General features: G+C 38.8%; 1 protein-coding gene across 3 annotated transcripts in view; it reads left to right on the top strand.

Annotated features, from left to right (window-relative positions):
- The window catches only part of CTNNA3 (catenin alpha 3), a 507,496-nt gene that overhangs the window by 447,754 nt on the left and 45,234 nt on the right, over window positions 1-14,508 (top strand). For all 3 annotated transcript variants that reach the window (XM_037399918.1, XM_037399919.1, XM_037399920.1), the window contains one exon: window positions 1,643-1,824. In XM_037399918.1, coding sequence (XP_037255815.1) covers window positions 1,643-1,824 — 182 coding nt within the window. The remainder of the gene's footprint in view (window positions 1-1,642; window positions 1,825-14,508) is intronic.

Genomic DNA, 14,508 nt, shown 5'->3' with positions numbered 1-14,508 from the left:
CTTGAGCTCACAGTTATTGAAGCTGGGGGTTAGGAAATAGCATAAGCATCCACCACAAATTAGATTATAAAAAGGGGTACTTCTGTTTTCTTGACTCTGTAGCCCAACTCTTATTTTTGTCTGTTTCATACCTTTCCCACCAAGCTTGTCCTACAGCCATGAGGAAAGTGTTTTGTGGTCTTCTCTGGTGTGTTTTGGTTTTGTATTTTTTTAACAAAACAGGAAAAGTATTCCTTAAAATAGTTACACTTTCATTTCCAGTAATTTGTATAAATGGAAAATTAGCCTTGTGACAGAGGAAATCCAGCATAAATAAAATCTTGGAAATGACATGGCTTGAAAAACATATGCACTACGTATTAAACTGAATACCTGTTTAATTATAAGTAATTCAGCCACTGCCTTAAGCCTCGATTTTATGGATGGTAGATAGTGTTTTATAAACAAGAATAAGTCAGAAGGTATTTATTGTTTAATTGCAGCATAATTACAGTGTCTTAATAGTTGCTGCGTGTAACTGAGTTCCAGATGGCCTGTGGTGCAAGAGGTGGACCAGTTCAGAGAGAAGGTGCTAGATAAAAAAACAGACCAGAAGGTCTCCTCACTGCCTGTGGTAGAAGGTATTATGAAGGACCAGGACTGTCATATGGCCACATAGTATCTTAGCCCCTGTCTGCTTCCTAGCCCGATTCTGGCACAGGTAGTGTATCTGACTCTTGTCTGGAGCAGGATGATGATCTTGCTTGTGAAGAATAAGTAGTAAAATATTTCTCCCACCATGTGCATTTTCATAAGTCATTTCACTCTTTATATATTAAATATTTCACTAATGCTTAAATGTAGGAAGAATACATGCATTCAGTATACATTGAATGTTAATTCCATAGTGTGAACCTGCACAAAACACACGGCTTCTCTAGCTATACTAAACCTTTATTTGAAACAATTTTAGCCAATGGAATATTTGCAAAGAGTCCAATCTAAAGCTGCAACCAAGTCCTGCCTGAGCCGAGTTTGGCTGTGGCTTTATTTGAATGTTGGATGTTTCCTACTGTTGTTCAAGATACTTTTTTGGTAACCTTATTCTCTTACTGATTTCTGACAAGTTCATCTATTTGTTTATCGTCTTCAAAGACAGAAGATGCATATTTGAAGAATTCAGTCTTGCTTGGTTCTTGATATGTAGGACCTTGTCAGGAGAGAGGGCAAGCATACCTGAAAGTTTTAGGGCAACTAAACCTTTTCATTTATTCTTTTGTACCTGAAAGAATATTGCATTCTGTAACTTGCATATATACGCATTGTACTTAAAAACACTTAGGCTCCTTCATCTCTTAAGAAAAAGGAAAATCTATCAGTCATACTTCAAAAAGGGTCTTTTGAAGAATTTATTATTCTTTTTCGTGCTACTTTATTGTTTTCATGGACACAGCTGTCCCCATTACACTAAGGTAGTTTATTTGGCCTAACCCAATGATAGCATATAGATTTTGAAATTCAGAAGTGCTCAGGCTGGAACAGTTGGCTCAGGCCGCAGTGTGTTTAAACTATATATTTTATAGTATGCAGAGATTTTGCTTAAAAAAAAAAGAAAAACGCTCTGACGTAAACATTTTGCAAATCAGATTATTTCATGTTTCAGGCCAAGATGACTCAGTTGCCAGAGGCTGAAAAGGAAAAGATAGCTGAGCAAGTGGCTGACTTCAAAAAAGTCAAGAGTAAGCTTGATGCAGAGATTGAAATTTGGGACGATACCAGCAATGACATCATTGTTTTGGCCAAGAGGATGTGTGTGATTATGATGGAGATGACTGACTTCACAAGGTAATTATGCAAAAAAAAAAAAAAGGTCTTCAATATTTCTAAATGTTGGAGGCCACTGTCATATTGTTACAGCAGAAAATACTGAGTTTCTAATGTCAGGTGACAGCATCTTTACAAAACTGAGTGGCTAAGCTAATGTAGTTAGCTTTACCACACTAGCTAGTAGTACAGAAAAGTTGGAAGGGAAGCTTGAAGTTTTGAACTATGCTTGTCAATAATTTATATTTTTTTCTTTGTCCTCTCTCCAGTCTGTAATTCCAAGTTCTTGCACATGGAAGAAATAAAAGATTCTGACATTTTGTATTTGTTACATTAGAAGCCACTCAGACAAATAGTAGATTTCCATATTTGAGTCTCTTGTTACCTAAGCTGTTTTCTTTTACCTTCAAATGTATTACCTTGCATTCATTTTTATTTAATCTCAATGAGTGCTTTCCAAAGCTGTAGTTTTTCAAGGTTGTCTTGGTGTCTTAGTGTGTTCGTGTGTATGTATTGTCCTGAACATTTATGCAACAGTAATATATTTGACTAAAACCAAGTTAACACTGGTATGAAGATATCTCATCATTCAGAAAGAAAGTAATGGGAATGATGATGACATAAAACATTGATGTGAATGCCTCATGTTGTTAACAAAAATACCTCAGGACAACTTCAGTGAATGCCAGTGATAATCAGTGATTGCTCAGCAGAAGTTAGAACTGATGTAAAGAGTAACCATCTGAAGTAGCTTATTACAGCTTAGCTTCATTGTTTGATTATAGAGGCAGATGCATCTGCTTTTTTCTTGAGTCTTGGCAAAAGGGACCTGCAGACCCTCATTTGAAACAGTTCTTATCCTACTGAATATTCATGAGCAAGTCCTCTGCAGATAGACACTACGCTAGGCTACTGTAATTTTAAGTAACATATATTTTCCCAGCTTTCTTTAAACTTTGTATGTACTACATGACATAAGCTTACTGAAACTTGGTGATGAGCCTTGCTGCGGTGAACTATCCTATAAATCATTGTCATAGAAAACTTATACTTGACAGATGGAAAAGTCATGGAACGAGCAGAAACTACTGTTGGAAGTTTGTAGCAGCTACCAGCAGCTGCTGATCTGTGGTATGAACATGATAATCAGGCCTGATTATGCAAAACTGGTTATACTGATTACTGGAATGTGTTAAAAATTATGTAAAAATACCGTATTACTTGCAGTAGTAAGCTTTTGCCCTGACAGGCAGAGGTGGAGGCAGTGCATAGCAAGGATTTGCTCTGCTGAAAGTGTAGCCCCTGTTCCCATTTGAATTGCACCAGACTTGTTGCTTGTGGGGGATAACACCTGAAGTTCCTGCTAATTTCATTCTTTGTTCACTGAAGAAATGAGAGTTTGGTAGAGGTTTCTTTCCTGACTTTGCTGAAAATGAACGGGGTTATAGTTCTTGTTTCTTTAGGGGAGCTACAGTGAGTAAGGCAAGAAGAATGAGTGTGAAATTGTCCCTATATTGCTATGGCTTCAACAGCAAAGGAATTCTGCAAAGCTGAGAAACAAACGAGGTATCAGTGGGTCTGCTGATGTTTTCTGCCTGTCTTAAGACTATAGCTGCAGCCCGACTCCTATCCTTACAAGATACCATCTTGGCTTGGCTCTGCTAGCTTCCCCAGTGGTTGACCAGAAGCCTGTACTTCTCCCTCTGGCCATATGCAGGAACGAGCAAAGCCTGGGTGATGGTTCCCTTGTGCTTTCACTTACCCTCTTCTGAATATGCAGGAGAGGTGCTTTGTCAGTTCTCTGTTCAAAGGGGCTAGTTGTTCTCAAGAGCATCTTACTGGGTTAGGACCTATCCAAAGAGAGTATCTGCATCTCCTTTGAATGCCTGCTGTGCAGAACTGTAGAGAATTCAGCTTTGTTTGGTTTTCTGATACCTTAGGGATTCCCTGGAGATAGCAGGACATTTGGGGTTTTTTTTGGCTAGAAGAGGTTTAAACTTTTCACCTTGCAGAGTTCTAGGCTATAAATTATTTGGAATTGTGGGAGATACTTTAACACTTATCACATGGATACTTCCCCTGTGCAGAAGAGGACTTTGCTTAAGTTAACGTTTAAGGGATTCCAATTGCTGTTCCAAAAGCTGCATATATATTTGTTTGTTAAATATTCATTGGATAGTTTGAGGATAGGAAGATGAGAATTAGGTTCCTGCTTTCCACAAAGCCATCATTTCTATAGTCCACACAGTGTACCCTGTTTCCTAGCAGTTAATGACATTTCTTAGCAAGAGGTGGCAATAGACATGGATCTATATTTCTGTGCACTGAAGTCAGACCCAAATTCTGCCAATGTGTGGTGAGTGTCAGTTGGTTATGTTATGGAGAAGAGAAAACAGAATTTCAGTCTGAGGTTCAGCTTTTGAAAGGGTCTGTTTCCTTGGCAAGGATGTGATGTAAGTATTCCTCTGTTCACAATTTTTGATACTGGCCATCTTAGATGACATTATGAAGAGCGTTTTTTTCTGTGTGTAGTTCACATTTTGAATTAATTAACTCCCATTTATCTGCATGTCACACTGTCTAACAGTGCAGTGTGCGTAATGTGATGATTGCTGAAGATGTATTCAAGTGCTGTGATGTTCACTGAGTTGCACCTAAAGTACCTTTGTAGTCTTAGATGTCTTGACATCTGAAATGCCATAGCTGTACAAGGACCATTACTGACTTGAAAACTCAGTCCAAAACTTATGCCTACCGGTTTCAGCATAGAAGCTGTTCATTTTGGGTTCGAGCTTCCACTTTTCCAGCAGTGATAGGTCTGTCCTGCCATGTTAAAAGAGTAGATTCTGTCTTGGTAATGAATGAGTTTTATTCCTTTAAACTGAGCTTTTAATTGAGCGTAATTCCTGGAAAGAATCTATATAAACATAGACCAGTCAAATAATTTAACTTGCTGCTTAGGGTTCAGTGTATGCGACGTTGTTTCATTGTATTGATGGGTGGTACCTAAATGAAAGATCAGAACCGGCATCTGAACAAGCAGACTTGTAGGGGAGTAAGAGGAGGCTAGTTTGAATTTGGCCATAGGATCTATCTGGGAAGCAGATACTGTCCACTTAATCTAGTTATAAATCTTGTCTTGTGAACCAGTTGGTTCACCCCAAACAAAAGAGAAATTACAAAGATTTGACATTAAAGAAAACACAGTTTCATGGAACAAGGAACTCTGAAGCACCTATGAACAACTACAGAGGGTACAGCCAGCATATATGACTTAAGAAATATGAGTTGTCGTAAGAAAGACTGGTTTCAATTTTTTAAGCAATTAATTCAAAGCTGTCCTCTGACTTTCAGAGTTACTGTTTTTCAAAGCTGTATTGTTACAGAATTGTTATGGACAAGTAGCTAATGAACAGGCTTGGATTCATCATCGATTCAGTGTTCCAAATGCACTCCTTTTTCCTCTCAAAAAGAATTTTTTTTTCCCTAAACTTTCTAACCTTTTTCAAATTACAGTATTGGTATGAAAACCTGGCAAGGCTTTTCAAATAACTATTTATGTATTTAGCTCACATACAGGCATGAATTGTGTTTTTAAACACATGAAAAAGTATGTGTTTAAACTACTACTATACAGTAGTCTCTATTCTCTGCCACTATTTGGAATGCACAGCAGGTGGAATTACCTGTAAAAAGAGTGGAAAAGTGAAAGAATAGGAATTTTGGTATGTATAAACATACATGTGTGCTTACATAATTTGAATTTTTCTTCTTCCTTGGGTCTTGTCACATATTCCCAGTGCAAAAGCATAAATATTTACTGACTGAAAATGTGTAAGTTCAAAAAGAAGTTAGAGCTTTTAATTTTATGGGAAAAATGTATTTGATCACAAGGGTCAGTCGCATGTCAGCGTTCTGCCCCTTTAGCTGTGTCTTCTGTAGAGGTAAATAGCAAGAAATTGCCTTATCTGCTGTGATAGTTTTAATAACATTGTGGTGAAAATACTCTTAATTTCTCTGCTCATTGGCTAAAAATGTACAAGAAAAATCCTGGTGTTGTGGGTTTCTATTTTCTCTAAGCTTTATGCGTAAATGGAACAGGATTTTTTTTTCCCATTGCCACAGCATATTTGTAGTTAAGGTGGTATTTACCGTTGAACAGACACAAATTCCTTTTTGCTCATACAAAGGAATGTGTGTCTAATTCAAGCAGTGCTTAGGATAAGAACACTGCATATTGGGACAGTAGCAATAGGAAAGATGCTACCGTGTCCTCAGATGAGATTCAGACATACAAGGCAGAGCTTGCTGCCATGTTGGAGGTGATTTTAGAGATAAGCCAGGGGGAGACCAGCTCTGGTAACTGACTCCTGCTGTGCTGTTTCACAGCATGTCCTAATGGCACACAGTCCATGGATTCAGGATTCACAGTATTTGGTTGAAGTCTCTAGGACAATCCCATTCAGTTTTCTGTGGGATAAACAGTAAATGAGAGTCTCTGGGCTTTTACCCTAACCCATTTTGTAGGTTTGTTCAGATTCCAAATGGGGCCATATGAACAATTTCTTAAAAAAAAAAGAAAAAAAAAGAAATATGCAGCTCTTAGCAAACTGAAAATCTTATATTTGTTTCTAAAATGGCACAATATCAGACTTACAGAAAAAACAGTAAAAATAGCAAAACAAATTAACAATGCTTGCAAAAATAAATCTAGAAGTGTCATTCCCCAAAAGCTGCTCCCCCCCCATCCTTATAGTAAGCCTAAATATAATTCTGCTTATACCTCTAGTACTTCCAAGGACTGCAGCTTAGCCTAAACTTTTCTCTGTAGTACTCTTGGTTAATACCAAGTGCATCTGCCTGGTCTAGCAAGTCTCCTCACCTGCTAGCAGTCACAGCCTTCAGCCTTAATTCATCTGCTTTCCCTAGTCTTTTAGTCTTTGCTTGGGAAAGCAAGAGAGGAGACCTGAAAGAATATGGGAAATCAAGATGGCAGTTCTGTCATTACTGGGATTTGAAGAGAACATGGGACAAAAAGGTGAGGATGGAAGAGGCGAGAAGAATGATTCTATTCCTATCAAGTTTATCCATGAAGATTTGTACCATCACTCCCTATTTGATTTACCTTTCCTGGTGTCCATTTCCACTTCAGTTACCCATAATCCTCCTAGTTTCCCTTCAGAGCCAGATGCTTCTGAAATACTACGGAGCTTTTCCATTGCACCCTAAAACTCACTGACTTCCTTGCCTTTTTCTAGACTGTCCTAGCCCTCAGATTTCTGTCAGTTCCATCCAGCTTCTCTCATCCATATGGAAATCGCTCACATGGTCCTGACCCTCCTACTCACTCCTCTCCCTGGTCACCAACCCAGTTTGTCATTGCCACAGAAAGTAATGGTAACATTGTTATTAAAAACCCTGAATTGACTAAGTGCCATTACATATGCAGTTCAACTTCAGATATGTGTAAAATTTTCCCCTTTCCCTCCCTGCATTGCTCATACCAGAGAATTCGTAAGTCAGCACTATTTCATTAAGCAGTCTGGGATGCTTTTGAGAGTCCATAGCTACACTTATGTTTGCATCATAAGATGCAAATGAGAACAAGCAACTTTCACTTTAAAAACTAATTTCATCAAAAATCACCCAAAGATTGAAGGTTATAAACTTTTTGTCAACAGTGGTGTTGTCCAGCTGAGCCATCAGAAAGGACAGAGTTACTTTAGACAGAATTACTTTGGTCAAAGTAGGTGAATCCTCCTTGGGATAATATCTAAGAGCAACTTTTAATAGAGTTAATTATATTAAAATGTTCTTTAAGATAAATTTATTTCTAAAGCAAGTATAGTTTTATCGTATTTTTATTTTATCATATATGCTTTGATAGACAGAACCACCAGGATTTACTTGTTATGACGTAGTGTAGATTAAGCAGATAAATTTTACTGTTAAAATAAGCAGCAGAATTGCATTAGTTACAGTAGTGTAAATGTTATTTAAGATTTTGCAGTACTTGCAGGATACTGATTGTCCTGCCAGAACTACATGTAATAGCCTCAGGCAGTTGTTACCCTCAAGTAGAAACATAGTCTCTCAGATTTGTGATGAATTGTTGAGATGTGTCAAGTGAAATTGTACCCTGTAACACAGAATCAGCTGATACTGCTCATTCTTCCTGAATGTCACAGAGCTTCTAAAATTCAACTTTCACAAATAACTGAGGAATTTGAAGGCAAAAATTCTTTATCTATCTTCCTGCCCATCTCAAAAGGTATAGACTGAGTCTGGCATGGTACTACTGTGTCTTTATTAATGATATTTTATAGAATACAGTAGTGCATGTTATACTTATATGAATGTTCTTTTACAACTTTTGTATTAAAAATAGTTTCAACTGATTCCTAAATACATAGACCCGCAAATATTTAATTAGAAATGGCAATCACTACTATGGTGGCCTCAGTATAATTCTAAAAGGTAAGCCCTAAATGTTCATCCTCTGATAGTAAAATTTCTAAAATATATATATACACACAAATATAGTAGGTTTTTTTATACAACCATATATTTCAAAGTGTAAAACTTGTGGAATGAAGTCAGAACCAAAAGAGAAACCTTTTAAACAAACAAAAAAAAAGTTTGGCTTCATTACTCAAAGTATTAATCAAAGTATTTAGATAGCCAATTTCCCTGCAAGTTAAGTGGATTTTTACCTGCTATAGTATGCATAATTAATGTTAATAGTACTATTAAACAAACATGGTATATCATGGATGTATGGTATCTTTTTGATGTTTTTGTTAGGAATTACAAAGAGTTTACTTTTAGACAGTGACAAAAACAGGTTCTAAATATATAAACAATACGCAGCTAAAGAGAACTTAGGTGATAAACGTAACAAATACAATGTTAAGATGCTTGCTATTTTGCATATTAATGAAGCATATTAAATACTCATAGACCAATGCAGTGAACAGCTAATGACCAAAATAATGAGCATAACATTGCTTTCTTTCCTCTGCAATATTACTGTGAAAAATACAGCTAAACGCCGTACAACTACCTTTAGTAAACAATTTTTTGCTATTGCTCATAACTGGACTAGAGATACTAAAGGGAATGGATAAACTGAAGTTCCATGTGAACATCAAAGTAGGAGCATGGTCAGTACATATGCATGCCTATATGCATTGACTTTGTTTTAAATCTGCATTTTTGCAGCCTCCTTTTTCTTTTGCATGATCTCTGTTGTTCCTTTAATCACAACCTTTTTACACTTCTATTCTCATCTCTGCTGCATCAAACCACTTGCCTTTACTGTCAGAAGCTTTAAGCACACATCTTTTCTTTCATCTCTTACTCAGTATTGCTGCTGTCTCCAGTCAGCTTATAACATTTGTAATACCACCCTATTCCTTTAACACCTACTAGGTTTCTTTTTTTCAAACAGGTGCTTTCAGTGCTGTACTGTGAAAGCTCATTATTCTCCTTTACATCACAAAAACACTCCACGTTGAGAAATGGATGCTGACAGGCATGTTAGTTTGCTGGGGTCACTTGCTATCCAGCAGTCCAGTCTCATCTCATTGCTTATGAGTTTTCTTCCTACCAACACCAGAAAAAAAAAAATGAGGCTAAAAGGCACCTTTGAAGATCATCTAGTCCACCCTCTTCAAAGCAGACTGATTGCTATATTAGATCAACTTGCTTAGGGTGTGGTCCATTAAAGCTTGGAAAATTCCTAGGATTGGAGATTCCAGTATGTCAGACCTCTCTGGTCAACCTGTAAGTGTTTCACAGTAAAGAATTCTTCCATCTTCATGTAACAGGAATTTTCTAGCTCCACTTTGTGTCCCATGCACCTTATTTTTTTACTGTGCATCTCTGAGGAAGAAGTCAGTGGCCTCTACTCTTCCTCTTCGGTTAGTAGAAGAACGCAGATTAGACCCTCCTTTGCCTTCTTTTCTTGAGGCTTTAAAGCTTTGTTTCCTCCGCCTCTGCTCTATACATCATGTGCTCCAGCCCCAAACCTCTGGACTCTTCTCCATTTGTCAGTGTCTCTGTAGTGCTGAGGGTCCAGTATTGGACAGAAGATTCAAGTTGCAGCCTTGCAATGGCCAAGTATAGGGCTATCACTTCTCTCAGCCTCTTGGCTATGTTTTTAGTAATGCCACCTGTGATATGGTTTGCCTTCACTGTGCAAGGGCACACTGCTGCCTTATGTTAGGTCATTTTATGCAAAGTTATTACCTAACTGGTTAGTTCTGCCTCTGCGCTGGTGTGTGGAGCTGTTCCATTCCAGGTACAGGAACATGTCTTTTATTTTGTTGAACTTTAAAAGACTCTTCAGCTCATTCTTCCAGCTTGCTGAAGTCCTTAATGGCAGCCCATCCATTCAAGTATAAAAAACTACCTCCAGTTGGTATCACCTGCAGACTTCTGACAGTGTGTTCTGTCCCATCTTCCAGGTCATTGATGGAGCTGTTAAACTGCATTGGCCCCACTATCACCCACTGAAGAATATGACTCCTCAGTTAAACTTTGAACCACTGACCATTACACTGTTGAGACCAACAATCCAGCCAGCCTGCTCTGTAGTTAACCTGCTCTGTAGTCCACCTATCTAGCCATGTCTCTCCAGCTTGCATGCAAGGATAGTGTAGGAGTCCCAAAAGCTTTGTTAAGATGATCAGCATCCACTGCTGTCCCCACATCCACAGAACTAACTGTTTCATCACAGAAGGCAGTTTGTTTGGTAGACCCACAATTTGCCCTTTGCCCTTCCTAATCATATTCCTGTCCTCAAAATGCCTTCCATGAGGACGTGCTCCATAATTTCCCCTGGGACTGAGGCTTATCTTAGCGTGTAGGTCTGCAGATGCTCCTAACTTTTTGAAGATTAATTTGAAGACCAGCTTGGAGCTGTCTGTTGTTTCTTCTTCTATGTTAGTGTGCAAGTTCTTTGGCGGCAGGTGCCTAGCATGTGCTCTAGTGGGTCCAGGACATCTTCAGGTTCATGGTAGTAATTACTGTGATATCTGATGAGTAGCTTCTGCTTTTTTGAACATGTAATCACATATTATTGTCACTGTTCCTTCCCAGTCTTTCAAGTTCATTGTAAAATTTTAAGTTACAAATGTGTTACTGGAAACTGAAAGCTTCTAGAATACAGCAGGTACTTGAGTTCCACCCATGAATGCTATTAACTTTCAAATTATTCAGTTAACATATGATATAATTTGCCTGGTAACTCTTTAGTTACTAAACTTCTGCATAGGCAGTTGCTTACAAATACTGATCTACTTGTGAAGCTGCCAGTTCTGGAAAGAAAGCAAGCTGATCTTTGAGTTTCAGTGTAAGGCTTTAATGGAAGAGATTGGTTTGGGGTAAGCTAATTCCACAAAATTTGTAGGAACTTTTTTACTACTGAATCACCATTGGATCTGTGTGAGCTGAGGTTTTCTCCACTGTATGGGCAGGATAGACTTCTGAGTCCCTGAAATTGTTCACGGGGAGCGCAGTCGTACTGGGAAGGTGCAAGCTCTTCAGCAAATGGTCAGGAGAGAACAATGTTGTGTAGTATTTTTGCCTTCTCTTAGTGACCAAACTACATTGTGGATATCTGTCTATACTACAAGCCTGTGTAATGGTTTCACTCTTGTTCTAATTGCCTCTTTCCTTGAAAGTGTGTGGCATTCAGTTTGGTCTTTTATTTAAGAACTTTTTTGAAAAAGACACTTTCTTTGTGTTTGTGCAACTTTTCATTTCTTTGGTTCAAAATTGAAAGCAAACATAATGCTTCTTATTGTTGAGCTTAATAGTTACCCTTAGACGTTTGATAGAATAGTGTGGGGGGGAAAATTAGCTTGACAATTGACCTTTCCAATTTCAACTTTTTATATTGCCAATGCTTGCAAACCATTTTTTAAAATTCTTTAGTTTTCCTGTAAAGAAAACCAGGTGTTGATATAAATAGAAGGACTCAGAAATGGAGCCTTTTTCACCTAGACATGAAGATTTTTAAAAGTAATGTTTTAATTGATGGGAAAAAAATGTCACTTGCCAGTTGGAATAGAAAATAATTCCTAAATTCCATACATACCAGCAGAAATTCAGACACATTCTCTCACAAAGAAAGTTCTACTAGGCATCAGGTTAAAAGTCTATGTAAAACGTAAAGATTCTGGTGATGGTTTGCTTTTGTGATGTTTTTAGTTGACTCACTGCTGGACTGTGGAAAGCAGTTTCTGAATAACTTCTTAATGCCTTGTTGTCATGGACGCTGTGTAGATTAATTTCTCTGATTAGAGCAACTACATGCTCCACATCATAAAAGAATTTTATAAATTTAGGACCAAGACAGTGTGTTCCATTTTAAACAGTGAGTCTCTACCGTTTCTGTATAAATCCTTTGTTTGTGCTGACATGTTAGTTATACCTCATGTGTGGGTAAACAAATTGTATACATAGGACAAAACAATATACTAACACGAGCACAGAAATATTTTCAGACCTCCCTACCTCAATATTTAAGTGTAAATAATATTCCCTTGGAAACAATGGGTCCTGGAGAAATCAGATGAATAACAGTTGTTGCTACTTCACTATTTTTCCTCTATTCCTCTGCAAGATTTCAGTGAATTTTTAGCAGTCTTACAAATAGTCTTAACAGTTATTTCAGGGTACCTAGTACTTCTTGATAACAGTACTATAATCCTTAGCATAAAAGTTGAAGCAAAAAAGTGAATGGATAAAGAGATGTTTTTGGTTGGGCAAGGAGGTTAATGAGGACCTGATGTACATAGCCAGAGACAACTTAATAAAATAGGGACATATTCAAATATAGCAAAATTGTGACTAAGACAGATAAACTGATTTATATACTCATTGGTAGTATATAGTCCCTATACAGGACTAGAAGCAAGTCACCTACAAAGTCAGAGTATACATTACAGCAAATACAAGTCGTCATTAAAATAGGATTGTATCTCTTGTGCCAGAAAGAGCCATCTTTTGCCTTGCATCTTTAGGGACCTCTATACTACAGAGGACAAAGTGAGTTCAGGACTCCCAAGTATTAGCTCCTGGCAACAGAGACGTAAGGGGTGTAAAGCAAGAGGGGTTCAGGCAGTAATTTAACAGCTCCCAGGCCACTTTTTGCAGGCAGCTGGGAAGCCTGTGGCAGGACAGTCTCCTTTTCATGTGGCAGACCAAGTCAAAACTGTACCTGTATGAGCAGCCTTAGGCCCAGTGTAAAGCCAAAAGCAGTACTGCCTCACAGCAGTATTGATCATGCTCTGCAGATGTTCGCCATTTAGCAGGGATGGGCAGAGGGTGACAGCTCCCTAGCAAGGGGAAGCTGAGCACCCCTGAGGTAACAGCTGCCTGCTCAGCTGCAGACTTCTGCAGGGTCAGCCAGCATCACCACTCTGACTGGGGCTTCTCATCTTCCATCCATGGTCATCTTCCTCCATGTCCTTGAGGCAGCAGGAGTGAGATCAGGGAGCCACAGTGGCCAGCTGTTCCCTAAGGGAGACAAGCTGGGATCTAAGGGTAATCCTAGCATGGGCAGAGCTTGGGCTGAGCACAGCTTAGCCTGACAGCATCGATGTAGTGAGGAGCACTGGGTGCTGGTAACAAGATCCCTCAGTGGTCCCAGACAAAGTAAGCAGCAAAGCAAGCTGTATGGTCCATCCAGGAGCAAAAGGAGAAGCAGCCAAAGCCAAACTCCAGCATGTGCGTGAGGGGACCATCCAGGAGACAAGCTACTGGCAGGGCAGATCCAAAGTCCATCCAGAGGGTCGGGCTAGAGGCAGGGCAGGAGAGAGGTGTAGCTGTGATTCAGGGCTGAGGACGGTATGTGTGCTGGGCAAAGCTTAAGTGGACCTCTTGGGCCAATGTGCAGAGGCTGTGGGGAGGAGGCTTCAGGGGAGGCTGCTCAGGACCATTAAGGCTTAATGGTGCACTCAGGCCCATGACAGCTGGAGTAGAGGAAAGCTGTTTCTTCCCTGTCCCTTTTCCTGGTCTATTCTGATGGCTTAGGCCCACCCAGAAGGCGAAGCCAAGAAGAAAGTGTCCAAACGGGACATGAGGTCATGATCAGTGACATATTACAATTTGCTGTTCTTTTGATAATATTCAGGGAAGTGACAGTTTTTGCAGCGTTCTCCCACAGGCACATCGTTGAGCCTGCCTTTTGAACTTTAGGTGCTTGATGCAAGACAAGTTTTTCTATTTGCTCAGACTGTTGTTCGCTAAGAATGCACAGCAATGTCTCCTAAAGAAATGAAGTAGTCACTGAAAAGGCAAAGCACCTCTCCCAACTTTTTTCCCCTTTAAAATACAGGCCTATTTTTATGGAATTTGCTATATTTTGTACATGCTGTATATTTTTTGCTACACCACCATATGTTCAGGTTCCTCCTGAATTAATTAGCAGAAATTAGAAGCTTAAACCTTTGGAGGGTTTCCAAGAAATAAAGACTGGAAACTTTTGCAGTTATCAGCCCCTTCATTGGAAGTGTAGGCACATCAGTGAATTTATTATGACCAGAAAATACACATAAAATATGTTTTGTTTTGGGGTTTTTTTTGCTATGAATTTAATGCTGATCCAACTGAAACTTTTGCTTGCTTTTACAAGAGATCTGTCACATTCAGTGTGATATACACCTGCATTTCCCTTGACTGTTGATTGTCCTAGGT

Source organism: Falco rusticolus, chromosome 9, assembly GCF_015220075.1.
Source record: "Falco rusticolus isolate bFalRus1 chromosome 9, bFalRus1.pri, whole genome shotgun sequence".
Lineage (NCBI taxonomy): Eukaryota > Metazoa > Chordata > Aves > Falconiformes > Falconidae > Falco > Falco rusticolus.
This window is presented reverse-complemented; position numbering and strand designations above follow the sequence as displayed.